At 47.5% G+C, this 19,419-nt stretch overlaps 2 protein-coding genes and 1 long non-coding RNA gene across 5 annotated transcripts in view; 2 read left to right on the top strand and 1 right to left on the bottom strand.

Annotated features, from left to right (window-relative positions):
- Positions 1-9,632: 9,632 nt before the first annotated feature.
- Positions 9,633-13,478, bottom strand: LOC120890576 (uncharacterized). Its single transcript, XR_013428255.1, has 4 exons — positions 13,349-13,478; positions 10,857-10,987; positions 10,492-10,695; positions 9,633-10,009 (listed from the first exon to the last, which is right to left on the bottom strand). It is a non-coding gene; the product is annotated as an uncharacterized LOC120890576 (long non-coding RNA).
- On the top strand, positions 9,894-17,119 carry Aqp10 (aquaporin 10). Its single transcript, XM_021730566.3, has 7 exons — positions 9,894-9,998; positions 10,510-10,636; positions 11,378-11,515; positions 11,617-11,735; positions 11,963-12,180; positions 12,599-12,952; positions 16,946-17,119. The coding sequence occupies exons 1-6, from the start codon at positions 9,894-9,896 to the stop codon at positions 12,888-12,890; spliced, it is 999 nt and encodes a 332-aa protein (XP_021586241.2). The 3' UTR covers positions 12,891-12,952; positions 16,946-17,119.
- The window catches only part of Atp8b2 (ATPase phospholipid transporting 8B2), a 24,816-nt gene continuing 19,045 nt past the window's right edge, over positions 13,649-19,419 (top strand). Inside the window, exons 1-3 of one of the 3 annotated variants that reach the window (XM_078027489.1) lie at positions 13,649-13,713; positions 16,946-17,013; positions 19,190-19,248. In XM_078027489.1, the coding sequence (XP_077883615.1) occupies positions 16,983-17,013; positions 19,190-19,248 (90 nt within the window). In that variant the 5' untranslated portion in view covers positions 13,649-13,713; positions 16,946-16,982. Of the gene's footprint in view, positions 13,714-16,945; positions 17,014-17,549; positions 17,903-19,189; positions 19,249-19,419 lie in introns of those variants that run through there. The other 2 variants (XM_078027488.1, XM_005331302.5) reach the window with 2 other exon arrangements.

Below are 19,419 nucleotides of genomic sequence, written 5' to 3'. Positions count from 1 at the left end.
TTTATGTTGATGTTGGGAAGCTGATATTTTTCATATGGCTTGTAGAATTATTTGACCCTTTAAATATCTACATATTACTAATAAATTTATAGTCAGGTGTGGTTGTGCATGCCTGTAATCCCAGCGGGAGGCTAAGGCAGGAGGATGGAGAGTTCAAAGCCAGTCTCAGCAATAAGTGAGGCACTTGGCAACTCAACGAGAACCTGTCTCTAAATAAAATACAAATAGGGCTGGGGATGTGGCTCAGTGATTGAGTGCTCCTGAGTTCAATCCCCAGTAACAAAAATAAATAAATAAATTTATAGATACAATGCAAAAAAAGTTAAAGAAAATAAAATTACAGAGAAAATACATTTATAGTTGTGTTGGCATTTGACAGGGTGGTGATTCAGCAGATCAGTGGGGAAAAGATGGATTGATTGCTTAAGAGATAATTTGGGGAAAACCAAAAGAAAAAAAATGGCATTGGATTTCCAATGTATGTTGTGCTAGAAAGGTTGAAAGCCTAAGGTTAAAGGTGAACTTAAAATGCTAATACAAGAACTTGTTATATTTGTGATTTTGAACTAGAGAAAGACTTTGGGTTGGGGGACAAGTACTGGGGATTGAACCTAGGGGTGCTCTACGACTAGAGAACATCTCCAGCCCTTTATATTTTTTTATTTTGAGACAGGGTTGCTCTTAAGTTGCTGAGGGTTTTGCTAAATTGCCATGGCTGGCTTTGAACTTTGCAGTCCTCCTGCCTTAGCCTCCCAAGTTGCTGGGATTACAGACCTCTCAACTCAATGACAAATGCAGATTTTAGAAACAACAAGATACCCAGCAACTAGGCAAAAATTAGTCTAGTAATGCCAAATATTAATAACAATGTGAAGAGATGGATCTCTTTTGTACTCCTGCAGGGAGTATGGATTAATACAGCTATTTCTGGTTTTATTATTTAATTACTTTGAGAAATTAAATAAGCATATACTCAATGATCCAGCAATCTTAATTCTTGATGAATATTTTAGGGAAACTTGTGTCTAGATTTATAAGGGGGTCACAAATAAGAATATTTATCACAGCACCATTTATATTAGAACTGTGTTAGGTAATTTTCATTAGAGAAGTAGAGAGGTTAAATACAAGGGTTTCATAGTATAGATGCTACTCAGTAGATAAAAATATTGGCAAAAGGAAGCATGGAGAGATGTTAAAAACAGTAATGAGCAAAAAAAAAGAAAGAAAGAAAAAGTCAGGCATAGTGGTGCACACCTGTAATTCCAGCAGCTTGGGAGGCTGAGGCAGGAGGATCACAAGGTTAAAGCCAGGCTTGGCAATTTAGCAAGGCCATAAACAATTTAGTGAGATCCTGTCTCAAAATAAAAAGGGTTCGGGGTATGGCTTAGTGGTTAATATCCCTGGGTTCAATTTCTGGTGCAAAAAAAAATGATTTTTTTGGCACAATAACATGTCAATTAAAAATCACACCAAGAAACTTTTGGCTATCCCAGTTAAAGAGGTCTATGAACTGGGCACCGTGGTTCACACCAGTAATCCCAGCTACTCAGGATGCTGAGACAGAAGAATTGCAAGTTCAAGGCCAACCTAGGCAACTTTGTGTGACCCTATTTCAAAACTTAAAAAGAGCTGGCGATGTAGGTTAGTGGTAGAGCATCCCTGGCTTTAATCCCCAGTACTACAAAAACAGGTCGATTGGCAGAGGTGAGTGCCTGTGAACTTGAGGGTTTTTTTTTTTTTTTTAAAGAGAGAGTGAGAGAGAGAGGGGGACAGAGAGAGAGAGAATTTTAACATTTATTTATTTTTTCTTAGTTCTCGGCAGACACAACATCTCTGTTGGTATGTGGTGCTGAGGATCGAACCCGGGCCGCACGCATGCCAGGCGAGTGCGCTACCGCGTGAGCCACATCCCCAGCCCCTGAACTTGAGGTTTTTGAACATAATGCATCTATCCAAATTATTGGCTTACCACTACCCTCTGCAGGGAAAATTAAAATAGGAACAAAAGAACTGGGGCTGGAGTTATGGCTCAGAGGTAGAGCACTTGCCCAGCACATGCAAGGCACTGAGTTTGAGCCTCAGTATCACATTAAATAAATAAAGGTATTGTGTCCAACTACAACTAAAAAAAAATAATAATTTAAAAAAATTGGGCAGAGGGGGCTGGGGGTGTGGCTCAAGCAGTAGCGTGCTCGCCTGGCATGCGTGCGGCCCGGGTTCGATCCTCAGCACCACATACCAACAAAGATGTTGTGTCCGCGGATAACTAAAAAATAAATATTAAAATTCTCTCTCTCTCTCTCTCTCTCTCTCTCTCTCTCTCTCTCTCTCTCTCTCTCCCTCTCTCTCCCTCTCTCCCTCTCTCCCTCTCTCCCTCTCTCCCTCTCTCTTAAAAAAAAATTGGGCAGAGACATCAGCAGCAGCACACTGTGGAAAAGATAGATTTTTCAGTTTAATTCCAGGCAAATCACATATACGCACATACTACTACCACCACTGACAATAACAAAACAACAGTACTCCAAAAACAGATTCAGAGTTCCTAAAGTCTATTATCTAAAAGGACTGGGTTGAGCGCCATGGCACATGCCTGTAATCCCAGCAGCTTAGGAGACTGAGACAAGAGGATTGCATGTTCAAGACCAGCCTCAGCAACTTAGTGAGGCACTAAGCAACTAAGTGAGACCCTGTCTCAAAATGAAAACAAAAATGACTGGGGATGTAGCTCGGTGGTAAAGCACCCCTGAGTTAAATAACCAATACCAAAAAATAACATAAAATAAATTGAGTCTGGGATTATAGCTTGGTAGTACAATATTTGTCTAGAACATGCAAGGCTCTGGGTTCAGTCCCCAATACCACACTCATGCATGTATACATGTGCACACATACCAATTACCTAAAATAACCAGTTTCTAACCCAAATTATGAGCCATTTGAATAAATAGGAAACTGTGATCCACATCTAGAATAAAAGAAAAAGTCAATGAAAGCTTAGTCTGAGTAGGCCCAGATGTTGAATTTGGCAGACAGTTTTCAAAGCAGATTTTATAAATATTTTTAGAGATTTATTTTTTTAATTTTTTTTTTTTAAAGAGAGAGTGAGAGAGGAGAGAGAGAGAGAGAGAGAGAGAGAGAGAGAAAGAGAGAGAAAGAGAGAATTTTTTTAATATTTATTTTTTAGTTCTCGGCGGACACAACATCTTTGTTAAAGGTATGTGGTGCTGAGGATCGAACCCGGGCCGCACGCACGCCAGGCGAGCGCTCTACCGCTTGAGCCACATCCCCAGCCCATTTTTAGAGATTTAAAGGAAAATATTTGTTGGGCAAGGTGACACATGTCTTGAGTCCCACCTATTTGGGAGGCTAAGTGAGTTGGGAGGATTAGTTGAGCCCATGAATTTGAGACCACTCTGGGCAACACAAACCCCATCTCAAAAATACAAAAACAAACGAAAAAAATTTGACAATGATTCAACAAATAGGGAATCTCAGTAGAGAAACAGAGGCTGTAAAATAATAATAATAATGATAATAATAATAATAATAATAATAATAATAATAATAGCCAGTGGTAGTTTTAGAATTGTAAAGTGTAGCAACTGAAAGGAAACATTTAGTAGATGGCCCAATTGCATGTAGGAAATAACATGCAATTATCTAATCTGAAGAATAGAGAAATTATCTAATCTGAAGAATAGAGAAAAAAATGTTATTAGGCTCGGCCTGAAGGCATACACTTGCAGTCCTAGCTATTCAGGAGGATGCAGCAGAGGATTGCAAGTTCAAGGCCAGTCTGGGCAATTTAATGAGACCTTCTCATAATTAAAAAAAAAAAGCCTGGGCATGTACATACTTGCCTAGCATGCATGAGGCCTAGGTTCAATTCTCAGTATTGAAAGAAAAAAAAAAGACTATGTTAGAAAGGAGGAGATATCTAAAATCAATAACCTACCAGGTGCAGTGGCACATGCCTTTATAATCCCACCACTTGGGAGGCAGAAGCAGAAGGATTAAAAGTTTAAGTTCAGCCTGAGAAACTTCATAAAACCCTCACTCAAAATCAAAAGTAAAAAGGACTGGGGATGTAGCTCAGTTATAAAGTGCCCTTGAGTTTAATCCCTACTACCACAAAAAATAAATAACCTAATCTTTTACTTCAAGAAGCTGAAAAAAGAATAAGAAAAAACTAAAGCAGTTGGGGAAAAAAAAAGAACATAATAAAGACCAGAGTGAAATCAATGAAAAAGAAAATAAAAGCATTAGAGAAAATTAATGAAACCAAAAATTGAACCTTTGGAAATATCACCAGTAAACCAAATGTGGTTCCACATGCCTGTAATCTCAGCTACCAGGGAGGCTTCATCCATTCATCTATTGAAGAGCACCTAGTTTGGTTCTATGGTTTAGCTATTGTGAATTGTGCTGCTATAAACACTGATGTGGCTGCATCACTGTAGTATGCTGGGTTTTTAAATTTTTTAATTGTCAATGGATTTTTATTTTATTTATTTATATGCGGTGCTGAGAATCAAACCCAGTGCCTCACACATGCTAGGCAAGCGCTCTACTACTGAGCCACCACCCCAGCCCCAAGTATGCTGTTTTTAAGTCCTTTGGGTATAGACTGAGGAGTGGGATAGCTGGGTCAAATGGTGGATCTATTCCAAGTTTTCTGAAGAATCTCCTTACTGTGTTCCAGATTGGTTGCACCAACTTGCAGTCCCACCAACAATGTATGAGTGTACCTTTTCCTCTACATCCTTGCCAATACTTATTGTTGCTTGCATTCTTTTAAAAAATTAATTAGTTAATTAATTTTACAGTAGAATGCATTTTTTTGAGCACTTGAGTTTACTTTTACTTAACAATTTCCATTCTAGAAATCTAACATAATGGAAGTAACTTTCAAGTGGCATATTCATACATAAATATATATATATGTTGTAAAGATATAAATTTACTAATAAATATGGAAAGGCATAAATTCAACACAATTGTATCAACAACATATAAGGGAAATAGTTAAATGATCAATTTCATACTATAGAATACTATGCGTCTATTAGAGGCAATGTTCTAAATCTAGAAAATCACAATGTTCTTTTTAAAAAATTATTAATTTATTTTAATTAGGTATATATGAGAGCAGAATGCATTTTGATTAATTGTACACAATTGCAGCACAACTTTACATTTCTACAACTTTACATTTGTACATGATGTAACATCATACCACATGTGCAGTCATATATGTACCTAAGGTAATAATGTCCATCTCATTCCACCATCTTTCCTGCCTCCATGCACCCTCTCTCTTCTCCCTTTCCTTTGCCCAATCACAGTTCCTCCATTTTTCCCATGCCTTCCCTATCCCTGTTATGGATCAGCATCCATATATCAGAGAGAACATCGAGCCTTTGGTTTTTTGGGATTGGCTTACTTTGCTTAGCATGATATTTTCCATCTCTAATTTACCTGCAAATGCCATAATTTTATTCTCTTTTAATGCTGAGTAATATCCCATTGTGTACATATACCACAGTTTCTTTATCCACTCATCTATTGAAAGGCATCTAGGTTTATTCCACAGTTTAACTATTGTGAATTGAGCTGCTATGAACATTGATGTGGCTATGTCACTATAGTATGCTGATTTTAAGTCCTTTGGGTATAGACTGAGGAGTGGGATAGGAGTGGTTCCATTCCAAGTTTTCTAAGGAATCTCCATACCACTTTCCAGATTGGTTGCACCAATTTGCAGTCCCACCAGCAATGTATGAGTGTGCCTTTCCCCCCACATCCTTGCCAACATTTATTGTTGTCTGTGTTCTTGATAACTGCCATTCTGACTGGCATGAGATGAAATCTTAGAGTAGTTAGATTTGTGTTTCTCTAATTATTAGAGATATTAAACATTTTCCATATATTTCTTTTTTTTTTTTTTTTTTAGAAAGAGTGAGAGAGGGGGCTGGGGATGTGGCTCAAGCAGTAGCGTGCTCGCCTGGCATGCGTGCGACCCGGGTTCGATCCTCAGCACCACATACCAACAAAGATGTTGTGTCTGCCGAGAACTGAAAAATAAATATTAAAAAAAAAATTTAAAAAAAAAAAAAAAAGAAAAAAGAAAGAGTGAGAGAGGAGAGAGAGAGAGAGAGAGAGAGAATTTTTAATATTTATTTTTTAGTTCTTGGCGGACACAACATCTTTGTTGGTATGTGGTGCTGAGGATCGAACCCGGGTCGCACGCATGCCAGGCGAGCGCGCTACCGCTTGAGCCACATCCCCAGCCCTCCATATATTTCTTAATTGAATGTATATCTTCTTCTGAGAAGTGTCTGTTAAGCTCCTTAGCCCATTTATTGATTTGGGTTGTTTGTTCTTTTGGTGTTAAGTTTTTTGAGTTCTTTATAGATCCTGGAAATTAGTGCTCTATCTGACATGCATGTGGCAAAAATTTGCTCCCAAAATGTAGGCTCTCTCTTCACCACATTGTTTCTTTTGCTGAGAAGAAGCTTTTTAGTTTGAGTCCATCCTATTTATTAATTCTTGATTTTATTTCTTGCGCTTTAGGAGTCTTGTTAAGGAAGTCAGGGCCTAATCCAATGTGATGAAGATTTGGGCCTACTTTTGCCTATATTAGGCTCAGGGTCTCAGGTCTAATTCCTAGGTCCTTGATCCACTTTGAGTTGAGTTTTGTCAAGGTAAGAAATAGGGGTTTATTTTCATTTTTGCTGCATAAGAATTTCCAGTTCTCCCAGCACCATTTGTTGAAGAGGCTATCTTTTCTCCAATGTATGTTTTTGGCACCTTTGTCTAGTATGAGATAACTGTATTTATGTGGTTTTGTCTCTGTGTCTTCTATTCTGTACCATTGGTCTACATATCTGTTTTTGTGCCAATACCATGCCATTTTTGTTACTATAGTATAATTTAAGGTCTGGTATTGTGATGCCTCCTGCTTCACTCTTCTTGCTAAGGATTGCTTTGGCTATTCTGGGCCTCTTATTTTTCCAAGAGAATTTCATGATTGCTTTTTCTATTTCCATAAGAAATGACTAAGGGGATTTTAATTGGAATTGCATTGAATCTGTATAGTGCTTTGGGTAGTATGGCCATTTTGACAATATTAATTTTGCCTATCCAAGAGCACAGGAGATCTTTTCCATTGTCACTAGAATTCTTCATGACATCAACCATTCTAAATTGCATTCTGTGGAAAAAGACTTAAGATGAAGAGATACAAAGCTAAGACTTATTGGGGCTGGGACTGTAGCTCAGTGGCAGAGTGTTTGATCCTCAGCACCACATAAAAATAAATAAAGACATACTGTTTATCTAGAACTACAAAGAAATTTAAAAAATTTATTGAGGAGTGTTAACACTCTTGAGAGGTATATAAGTAAGGAAGTAAGGAAAGCAGGATTGGGCATAGGGAAAAACTGACACACCTGAAGATATAACTATTATGGTTTAGATATGAGGTGTCCCCAAAAAGCTCATGTGTGAGACAATGCAAGAAAGTTTAGAGGTGAAATGATTGGGTTATGGGAGTTTTAACCTAATCAGTACATGAATCCCCTGATGGGAATTAACTGGATCGTAACTGTAGGCAGGCAAGGTGTGGCTGGAAGAGGTGGGTCCCAGAGGAGTGTGTTTGGGGTTTATATTTTGTTATGGTGAGGAGAAATAGCTCTTTGTCTCTGTCTCTCTCTGCTTCCATGTCTTGAGCCACTTTCCTCTGCCACACTCTTCCACCATGATGTTCTGCCACACCTTGGGCCTACAACAATGGAGTTGGCCATTAATGGACTAAGAACTCTGAAACTGCAGCCTTGAAAATAAGCTTTCCTACCTCTAAAATTGTTCTTGTCAGGTTTCCTGGTTGCAGCAATGAAAAAACTGACTAAAATATATAACAAAAGTTTTAGCTGATCCTATGGGGGAACTCTGGAGTTGGAATGGCCCTTCAGATTCTTCCCAGATTGAGGCTAAGAGACCAGGCTTTGAATCCCTGCATTAACCAATTATTGTACATGGGTCCCATAGAAGAGCTCACCTTAGGTGACTCGTTTTCCTAACTCGTAGGGCATTGCATTTGTGGTATCAGAGACCAATGAGTGTGGTAGCATACACATACAGTTCAAACTACTTGGAAGGCTGAGGTAGGAGGATGGCTTGAGGCCAGGAATCTGAACTGTAGGGCACACTGCTGATTGGGGGTCCATGCTAAGTTCAGCATCAATAGGGTATCTTTCCAGGAGCAGGGGATCACTGTTCCTAAGGAGGAGTGAACCAAGGGGTGAACCTAAGGAATGGGTATGTTGACTCTGAAAGAGATCTGGATGGAGCACTATAGTATTTGTTAAATCTAGCAGAGAAGTATTATTGCACATGGATGTGCCCAAGAGTGGGCCAGATCCCGAGTGTTTTCATAAATCAAGGTCCCAGGCCTCAAACACTTCACAAACTATACACAATATTTTACACATTTGTAGATTATCTGTTTCTACCTTCTGGAACATCAGCTCTAGGAGGGTAGAAACTATGTTTTCTTCACCATTTTTTTCCTAGGGACTGAAGTTGATTAACTGTGGAGCGAATCTAATAGGATTCTTGAGGTATGAAGAAAAAGGATCTGGCTTCATGTTATGCAGAGTTAAGAGTGGCGTGTCTCTGGAGAAGAGCAGGCGGAGCTGAGCATGGGTGTGAACTCCTCATCTTAAGCTGTGGCAGAAGACACACAGATAAAGATTCTCTAATCAAGCAGGGTGCGGTGGCACACACTGCCTGTAATCCCAGAAGCTCAGGAGGCTGAGGCAGGAGGACACATTCAAAGTCGGCCTCAGCAACTCAGTGAGGCCCTAATCAACTCAGTGAGACTCTATTCCTAAATAAAATACAAAATAGGGCTCTTTCTGGGAATGTGGCTCAGTGGTATCCACCACCACCCCCCCCCAAAAAAAAAGTGTTGGGAATTTGGCTCAGTGGTTAAGTGCCCCTGGGTTTAATCTCTGGTAAAGAAAGGAAGGAAAGGAAGGAAGGAAAGGAAGGAAAGGAAGGAAGGAAAGAAAGAAAGGAAAGGAAGGAAAGAAAGATAGATCCCCTAATCAGGAGACCTGCATGAAGAAAGTACAAGCATTCAACATGTGGGATCCATTTTCACAGTCCGTAGTCTTCTGCCCAGTCTCTCTGGATGCTCCTTGAGTTCTTCAAATATCCAAATGGTTTGAGGAAAGGCTTCATGTTCCAGGTGAGAGGCATTGTAGAATACCAGATGGAGAATTAGAAAACCCAGTTTGAATTCCCTCAATCACTAACTAACTGTGTGATTCTGGGGAATTATAGGGCTCAGTATACTCATATGTCAATGGGATCAATAGTACATAGCTGTCTTTAGGATCAAGAGTATTAATGTATCTGAAGCAGGGTACTTTTTGCAATTCAGGCTAGTTCTATGAGAAACAGGGATAAAGGACAGGAGAGAGAGAGAGAGCCTGGGCAAACTCCAGGCAGAGGTGCACACAGCCTGCTCACAGACAGGCCTCTCACGTTCCAGCTTCCACATATGCACAGAAAGCTGAGAGCTCTATTCTACACATCTGTGTAGATAGTAACTGCCAAGATAATTGGTTTTATTTATTTATTTTTAAAATATTTATTTATTTAATGTATCTTTAGTTTTAGGTGGATACATTAGTTTGTTTTTATGTGGTGCCAAGGATCGAACCCAGTGCCTCATGCATACTAGGCGTGCACTCTACTGAGCCACCACTCCAGCCCCAAGATAATTGGTTTTAAAGTCTGTTCCTTATCTTTTCCCCTGGCATGCAGGAGCTGTGTACCTATGCACACAGAATAGCAGTGGACAGAGATAGCAAGACACCACCATGGCCCCGGATCAGCTGCTGGCCAAAATGAGGGGCTACTTTCGGATCCACAGCCTCCTGGCCCGACAGTGCTTGGCAGAGTTTCTGGGTGTATTTGTGCTCATGGTAGGCAGTAACTGCGGGGAAGAAAGGAGGGAGGTAGACCAATGTTTCTGGCTCTTCCTATACTTCCTTTCAACTCTCCATCTTTTCTCTTTCCCTCTTGTTTCTCCTCTTCCTTCTTCTCCTTCTCCTTATTTTTAAATTTTTGTTTGTTTTATACTGGGGATTGAACCAGGGCACTTAACTGCTTACCTACAGAGTTTCTGATAACTTTCTGAGGGCTCACTAAGTTGCTGAGGCTGGCTTCAAACTTGCAATCCTCTTGCCTCAACCTCCCAAGTCATCAGAACTATAGGCACGCTCAAGGACACTCAGCTTGCTTCTTCTATTAGATGCCTGTCCTTTATCATCTCTCACCTTCCCTCCCCTTTTCCTTCTCCTCCACTTCTCCCATTTCTTTATCTCTTTCCTGTTTCTGCTTTTCTCCTTTCCTTGCTGGTCCCTTGGTTGCTCCCAATCTCTCTCCTGTTGGTCTCCTGGACTTCCTTTTCCTCACCTTTCCTCTCCCTGCCAGCTCCTCACTCAGGGGGCTGTGGCCCAGGCTGTCACCAGTGGAGAAACCAAAGGGAACTTCTTCACCATGTTTCTGGCTGGTTCTCTGGCAGTTACAATAGCCATCTACGTGGCGGGCAATGTCTCAGGTGAGCAGGGTGGGGTCTGGTCATCGGAAGGGGTGGGACGTGTATGTGGCAGTGGGTGTCTGCAATGGTAAAAAGGTAGGTCCTTTGGTGACTCATGAATATTATCTCCGTAAGCTTGACCAGTGCCCTAGACTGAGATACGTCTTCAGCCTTACCCAGTCCCTCCCCTTCCTATCTCTCTCCATTCCCCTTCCTCACACTAATGGATCAGTTGGCTTACCTTAGCAGAAATCTATGCCAGGGCAATGACGGTAAGTACTGTCCTCTGACGCCTCACACCTGAAGCTCTCTGGTGTCAACTCCATTCAGGACCTTGCTGCTTGTCCCTCAGATACACCTTGCATCAGTGTGCTGAAGTGGAAAGGGCAGACAGATGCAGGTTCAAATCTTGGCTTCATTGTGTGACCTTGAGGAGTCACTTAAACTCTTTGAGCCTTAATTCCTTAAGATATATGATGAAGCATGAAGATCATGAGTTCAAAGCCAGCCTCAGCAAAAGTGAGGCGCTAAGCAATGAGACCCCATCTCTAAATAAAATACAAAAAATGGGGTTGGGGAAGTGGCTCAGTGGTAGAGTGCCCCTGAGTTCAATCTCTGATACCAAAAATAAACAAACAAATATATACACACACACCCATATATGATGAAAATGATACAATTTATCCTAAGAGTTGTAGGAAGGAGTGGCCGTGTTGCTGGTGACAGTGTTTGGATGCTCATTTTCTTCCTCTGTCCCTGAAGGAGCTCACCTGAACCCAGCCTTCTCCCTAGCCATGTGCCTCCTGGGACGCTTCCCCTGGTCCATGCTCCCCATCTACTGCTTCGTGCAGCTGCTGTCTGCCTTCTGTGCCTCTGGAGCCACCTATGTTCTCTACTATGGTAACAGAGGGGCAGTTGGAGCACCTGTATGAGGGAGGGGTGCCTCAGGGCAGTTTGCAGTAAGTAAAGATGGCAACCTTGGGTTTTCCTCTCTCCCAAAGATGCTCTACAGAACTATACAGGGGGGAACCTGACAGTGACTGGCCCCAAGGAGACTGCCTCCATCTTTGCCACCTATCCTGCCCCTTATTTGTCCCTGAACAATGGCTTCCTGGATCAGGTAGGTGAGAGGAGCAGAACTGGAAAAGTTTAACCTTTTCCCTTCACTTGGGACCCCAGCCAATTGTTCTGGGTGGAATATGGAGCTAGTTCTACTTTGGTACCCCACCAGCCCCCAGCTGCTTGTGTTGAACAAAGCCAGGTGACATGGGGGTCATAGTTCAGAGTGTTTGGGTGAGGGCAAATGGAGCACCTGGCAACTGATGACCAGGACCCCTCTGTCTGAAGGTTTTGGGCACTGGGATCCTGATTGTGGGGCTCTTGGCCATCCTGGACGGACGCAACAAGGGAGTTCCTGTGGGTCTGGAGCCCGTGGTGGTGGGGCTGCTGATCCTAGTCATTGGACTATCCATGGGTGTCAACTGTGGGTTCCCACTCAACCCTGCCAGAGATCTGGGTCCACGGCTCTTCACCTACGTGGCTGGCTGGGGCCCTGAAGTCTTCAGGTGGGAGACATCTTCCCTGGATGCGGTCCTTAACTCACCTCTCTCTGCTAATGGCTCTGTCCCCGGGTCCCTAGCTTTCTCCTCTTAAATAATTCTCTTGCCCTCTTAGGACAGCATTCCTCACTCTGCCCAGTCCTTTCACTGAAACAGTTACGGTTTAGAGGTTGTATTCTGGGGAACGACATATTATTTCTTTGGGCATTAGTGACCTACCTCATCAGCAAATGGGTATATTCAGATAATTCCCTAAGGCTAGAGGCTGGACTAAGTTCTTCTGGTGGTCTCTCCTCTCTCTTCCTGGTGTCTTTCACTCCAGGAACTACTTTAGGGAGCTCCCTTGGTTACTGGCTCAGTCCTTGAGGAGAGGGGAGACTAAGGGAACCATTCCTGATGCGTCTCTTTTGTCCTTCTCTTGCAGTGCTGGCAATGGCTGGTGGTGGGTGCCTGTGGTGGCCCCTTTGGTGGGGGCTACCCTTGGCACAGCCACATACCAGCTGCTGGTGGCTCTGCACCACCCTGAAGACTCAGAGCAAGGTCAGAAAAAAGCCTCAGACTTGGAAACTCCTGCCTCCGTTCAGATGCCCAGCCTCAGGGCCTCTAGGAACGCAGTTGCTAAAAGTAGCCACGAGGGGGTGTCCACCCTGGACGCTGGCTTGGGAGGGCAGCGGGAGTCTGCGGGGTGGAGGGCCGACAGGGGAACTTTCCTCTAGTCGGGTCCTGGCGGGGAACTTGCCTCCAAACCTGGGTCCCCTCTGCCTGACTTCCAGCTCTTGTAAGCCCAGCGTCGCGCGCCTCTGCCCCACAGGGGCGCTTCGCGGACGGTCCTTAGCGGCGGGGAAGCCGCTCCATCCAGGGGGCGTGGTGGGGCGGCGGAGCACGGGCCGCCCTCGCCGGGTAGGCAGGGAGAGAAAGGCGTGAGACGAGGCACGACCTCTCCGGCCAACCCGAGGCTGTGTGGTTCACGGAGAGCGAAGTGCCACGGGAGGAGCCGGGCGAGGAGAGCGGGCGAGGAGCCCGAGGCGGGGCCACGGGGAAGCTGGCGGCGAGGAGGATCCGAGCTCGCCGCTTCGCCCGCCCCCTGGTCCTCCGGGCCCAAGATGCGCTTTTTGCAAAGAAGGCAGCATTTCTCATTCGCTTCTTACGAATTAAAAGGAAAACCCTCCGCTACCTGGACTCCCGCGTTGTCCGTTTGTTGAGAGGTGCGGGACGGACGCGGGGCGAGGGGACCGGCCGGTGGCCTGGGGGGCGGGCTAGGACCCTCCCCCTGCCCCGCACAAAGATGGCGGCGCTCGCTTCCCTGCCCTCCGCCCTCCCCAAAACCCCCTCCCGCCCCCCGCCCTGCACCGCCACCGCCGTCACTTCCGCCCCGCGGTGGCCGAAACTGACACAAAGTAGCGGGCCGAGGCCCGGGGGGAGCTGGGCCACAGCTGGGGGGCGGGCGCCCGCGGGGAGCTGAGCCGAGCGCCCCCGCCCCAGCCCCCGGCCTGGGCAGGATGGGGCCGCCGGGGCGGGCGCCGGGCGCCGGGCGCTGAGGTGAGGCGAGGCGGGGCGAGCCGGGGCACCCCGAGCGCGGGGCGGAGGGCAGGGGGAGATGCGGCGGCGGCCGCGACCCGGGCCGGCGGCGGCGGTGGAGGCCGGGGGGCCGCAGGGGTTTGGGGAGCCGGAGTGTGGAGCCGGGAGGGCGGGCGCCGGGAGTGCGGAGCTGCGGGGAGACCCGCAGGGCGAGCGGCAGGGTGGAGAAAAGGGGTGTCGGCTGCCGAGGGTGGGGAGACCCCAGGCTGTCCGCAGGCTGGGAGGATGGGGTGCCCAGGTGGCGCGTGGAGAGCAGGGAAGGGGCGCAGAGTGCCGAGGAAAGGCCGGCCCGAGAGGGAGGGCCGCTGGGGAGTTGGGGTGAGAAGAGTGACCGGGCTTGGGGAAGGGAGTTCGGACTGCTAGGTTTTGTCTCTGGAAGGTGGGTGCCAGAGGGGTGGTAGCTACGCTTGAGTCCTTTGTTACTGCCCTTGGCGAGGGAAGGTGGCCCAGGGCGGTGGTGATGCAAGAGAGCTGGGGTCTTGGATTCTAGATCTTCCTGTTTTCCTGACCCACCAGCCTCCTCCAAAAGGAGTCCTGGTTGGAAGGCAGCAGAAGCCAGACCTAGAGGAGGAGCGGTTTTCCCCCCATGGAGCATTGCCTCTTTCCTAGGGTTGGTTATTTTTATCCCAGATGTGGCTGCAGAGGGGGCTGGGGCTGGGGCAGGGTGACGGGGCAGGGCGACGTGGCTGATGGGCCTGACCAGTTCAGACAACCGAGGCTGTGTGAGACTGGGAAGGAGAAGTGAGAAGGGGTCCCTGTTGCCAGCCATCTCCCTCCCTCTCCCTTCCTATGACTGCCCCCAGAGGGGATGGGATCTGGGGCCAAGTCTGCTTTTTCTCTCCCCAGGGTATTAGAGGTAAAACAACTTTCCTGGTCCAAGTCCAGACTCCTGACTCCTGGCTGCCCAGCTCCTTCATTAACTCTTTCATAGGCTGCAGACCCAGATCTTTGGACTGGCAGTGTTTCTTGATCACTCCCCTCCCCAAGGTCCTGGCTGGCTGCTGAACCTACGATGCCCACCATGTGTCCTCTTCTTTAACCTCTCCCTGCATACCCCACCCTTCATGACTCATACTCTAGACTGGGTGGAGACCCTGGCTGGGGGCCCTAGAGGAGGACTTGGCATCTCTAAAATGTGGATGAAGTTTTTCTTCCTGAGCCAGGCACCCCTGCCTTGCCTGCTGCAGTTGGGGAGGATCAGGGATGAAAAGGACTTCTGCTCTTGGTATTGCCTGGTCTGGGGTCAGGGAGTGTGTGCTAGTGAAGGGAGAATTGGTGTGGGTGCCTGCGCTGTGGCCAGAGTGTGTAATTATAGAGGTTGGGCAGACAGGCAATTAGTATCTCTTGGGGCTGACAGGCTGGTGGGTGTGCCCATAGGCTGCAGGCAGGGGAACCAAAGAGGAGGTGGAAGGCTAACCCTTCCATGCAGACAAAAAAAGAGGAGGTTACTGACTGGCAGCTTTTTTTGGACCAGGCTGGAGAATAGGGTTGAGGCTCTGTGAGCCTGTCTTGTAGGCCAGGCCTTATGCCTTTTTAGGAAAAAGAAAGGACACAGGAAGGTGGAAGGAAGCAGAGGCTTGTGTGACTGATGCTCCTTGGCCTGCACTGAGCTTCAGGCTGATTGGACTAGGCACAGAGTGGGAGAGAGCAGGGGTGACTCTCTGACAGGATAGGAAGACCCCTCTGCTGGCCCAGAAGGGTGGCTGACCCAGATTGAGAGGAAGCGGTTTGGGGACTGTCTGTGCAGGAAGTGAAGGCCATGCTTCTAATGTGAACTCAATGTGGAGGAGGTGATAATGGAAACCCCAGTAATGGGGTGAGCTGGGGGAATGATGAGCATTTTGAGAAGGGTGGAGCCTGCCCACCCTATTTCCTAATGTCCTGCCAGGTGCTTCCTGGCTATGTTCCCTCCACCCCACCCTTTTGGGGGACATTCTGCTTTCTAGTACATGAACAACTCATTGCCACCAGGAATACAGTCACCACACACTGTCACCAGGAATACAGGCACACATTGTCTGTTGGCAGGGGAGCACATGAAGCATCTATGGTACCTTGAAAGCTGTGCTCTCTTTTTTTTTTTTTTAATACCTGGATTAATCCAGGGGCATTTAACCACTGAGCCACATCCCCAGGCCTCGCTCCCCCCTTTTAAGAAAGGGAATCCAGTAGCTTGAAATTATTATTTTTTTTTAAAGAAGATAGACACAATACCTTTATTTTACCCATTTATTCATTTTTTAAGTATGCTGAGGATTGAACCCAGTGCCTCACACATGCTAGGTAAGCGCTCTACTCTACCACGCGGCCTGCGCAATGGTTTCATTAATGAGGTTCTAGGCATAAAGTTAGTTAGAAGAGATTGAAATAAAAACACAGACTCATTTACCTTATTTCTATTGCTAGGTCTGAGACGGCTCCCCTCTCTGGTTCGCTTCCCTAAACTGCCCAGCAGGGCAGCAGGGATTACTCAGGGCTAGCAGGAGAGAGAGAGAGAGCACTCCGGGGACCAGCCTTTTATTGGGGAACAAGAGATTCAGGGGAGAATTCCATCCAATGAAGGTTGAGGGGGGGCTGCACTCCAAGGTCAGGGTCAGTGATGGGGTCCCCGGGGTCAGTGGTCAGGCACACCTCCACACGGATGGGCTCTCTCATCAGGAAAGGGTCGGGGAAAACTTCGACTTTGCCAAAGTGCCTCAGGCCCTTAACGGGAGTCACCCAATCACGTGTTAGAATGGCTTCCCACACTCTACCACTGAGCTACAACCCCAGCCTCCAAGCCCTTTTTAACATTTTATTTAGAGACAGGGTCTTGCTGAGTTGCTCAGGGCCTCCCTAAATTTCTGAGGCTAGCTTTGAACTCCTGATCATCCTGCCTCAGCCTCCTGAGCTGCTGGGATTACAGGCACGCGCAGCTGTGCCCTTCTTATCAATTCCTTGCCTATTCTCCTAGACCCCTTTCCTGCAGGCCTTGACTTCTGTAAACTCTCAGTTCTTCCCTCCTTCCATGCTATCCAAAGCAGAAGGGATGGCCCCTTTTCTCAGGTACTGGACAGGGCAGAAAGAAGAGTGTTGGTGGGGAGGGATGGAGAGGTCAGGATCAGTGCTGGAGAACCTTCAGGAAGGGTCTAATGAGGGGAATAAAGGGTCACCCTCAGCTTCCTGACCACACTCATGTATCACCTTCCTACAGGGTCTCCCATGGGATTGCTGGGACCTTGCTGGGTGAGATGGCACTGTGTGCAAAAAAGCGCCCCCCAGGTAAGAAGGGCAAGAAGTGGGAATCCCTGGGAATTTAGACAAGAGTGAGTGTTATTATGGCTCAGGGAGACAGGAGAAGAGGGACAGCTGGTATGGATCTGGGAAAGGGGAGATTAAGATCCCTACGCATCCTGGGAAGAGCCTAGGAAACACAATTTTTTCGTCTGATGCTTGAGCTGGGTTCTCTGCTGGGATAGTGCTGAGTACCAGCCCCCCTCCCCCCCCCCCCCGCCCCGAAACACCTGCTCTCTTTTCTTGGGGCACCTGCAGCTGCTACTTTCTGGCCTGGGAAGCCCCTGTCTCTTCCCCACAGGGTCCTCTTCCTTGTCCTTCGGGTAGGGAGGGAATGAAACGGTTGCCCCCGACAACCGCGGCAGCCGGCTCACCAACGTCGGCCCTGGCCGGGTGCGGGGCGGGGAGAGCGGAGGCGGGGCGCGCTCGGGCTGGCTGTCGCCTACGCGGCGAGCTGGCAGGCTGCTGCCCCTGCAGTCCTGGAGCGGGAGGGGGCGGGGAGCGGGAGGGGGCGGAGCCCGGGGCGTGCGCACCGCATCCGGGGCCACTCAGCGCGTGCAGTCGGTCCTTCGCTGGGGGCTTCGGGGGCGGCGCAGCTGAGCTCACGGAGTTGCCGGGCCGGCGCGCCGGTGCCCGTGAGGATGGCCTGGCTTGCGGGTGGCGTGCTCGCCGGTGGGCCGGGGCTCACTTCTAAGCGGCAGCGGCACTTGCGCCTCCCCGGGGGGCCGCCCCGTAGGCGCCGCTGAGGCCAAGAACTGACAGTACGCTCTCCCCACTCAAACCCGGATCATGACGGTCCCCAAGGAGATGCCCGAGAAGTGGGCCCGGGCCGGGGCACCACCCTCTTGGAGCCGAAAGAAGCCTTCTTGGGGGACAGGTAACGGGAGGCAGCATCTTGCAGCTCTCCCGAGCCCATAATTTCCTCCTCTCCAATCCCTACATTCCCTTGTCCTGTGCCTTCCCAGTCTTCCCCCGTCCTCTATCTAGACCCAGATCCTGGCTCTAAAGTGTGAGTCCCTACCTCCTTCCTTTGCATGGCCTCTGGTGATTGCGTAGGGTCTCAGCACGAGGAGGCTTCTCTAGGGGAAGTTTTTGGGAGTAAAGTGGCTCAATAGGCTGGCGACACTGTGGCCTGAGATTTTGTTACTGCAGTGTGCTCTGCAGGGGTCTTGGGGGAAGGGGCCTGGAACACTGCCTTTGGCTCTCTGGCAGGTTTAAGGCATTAGGTTTACAGTCTGATCAAATCCCCCCTCCCCTTACAGCATGAGATCAAAGTGACCCCTGGGATGTGGGGAACCCTCCATAGGACATTCCCTTGTTCTGGAACCTGAACTTGGTGGTTACAGTCGGGAACCTAAAGGGGTAGCTAAATAGATGTCACTGAGTGAGCAGTTTAAGGGAAACTCGTAGATGGTACAGAAAAGGTTACAGTTAGAAAGCAACTGTTTCCATTACATCTCATTCCTCTCTCTTGCATCTCTGCTTCAGTCTGCATGACCCATATCCCTGACTCCCCCACCTTCTCCTACTTGAAGATGAGCTTTGAAATAAGGTGATGTCATTGTTGGCCAGTCAGAAGCTGCTGCTGGTGACATGTGACAACCAGAGGCTCCTGTAGGGGGACTGCACGTGGGGCTGGGATGTTGCCGCAGAGCAGCTCCAGGGCACAGTGACCCTCTGTCTTGTCACTCCCCACTTGCACCCCATTAGTCCCCAGTGTAGGGGGAGAGCAGCAGTCCCGTGGTTAGATCTGCAGTAGTTTCTAGGGGGAAGGATGCTTTGTGTCTTCAGCTGCTACTCCTTGATTATGATGATAGCAGCCAAAGGGTCTGGGGACTCCATGACCATCAATGGCTAAGGCTCTTCCAGAAGGGGAGGACAGAAGAACTGAGTGCTCCCAGTAGAAGATTATTGGTGGTGAGGAAGAGAACCTATCCTGTCCTTTGAATGTAACTTGCAGAACCATGTGGTTGTGCTGTTGGTGCAAGCTGGACTAGAGGGAAGAATTTAATGACACCTCAGGTGTGGAGCAAACGCCATAAAACTATTTGGTGAAAAGAAACAGGGACCTTTGGTGGAATGTCCATAAAGTAGGATGGACCTGGCCAGGTGGGGGTGCAGGCCTCAGTTTGCTGCTCCTAACTATGGCATCATTCTGTTGTAGAAGAAGAAAGGAGGGCGCGGGCTAATGACCGAGAATACAATGAGAAATTCCAGTATGCGGTAAGTGATCTAGACCACCTGTTCCCACGTCCTGAGTGGGAGTGGGGAAATATAGGGCTGTCGTGGGCTTGGACTGAGCACTGAATAGGAAGGTGCTTGAGGAGGTGGAGGCCCCTTCTTCAGCTGCTCTCCATCTGCTACTGTGCCGGAGTCCTTCACCTGTCAGTAATC

The sequence above is a fragment of the Ictidomys tridecemlineatus genome, chromosome 11, assembly GCF_052094955.1.
Source record: "Ictidomys tridecemlineatus isolate mIctTri1 chromosome 11, mIctTri1.hap1, whole genome shotgun sequence".
Classification (NCBI taxonomy): Eukaryota; Metazoa; Chordata; class Mammalia; order Rodentia; family Sciuridae; genus Ictidomys; species Ictidomys tridecemlineatus.
Note: the sequence above shows the minus strand (reverse complement) of the source record. Positions and strands in the feature narration are given on the sequence as shown.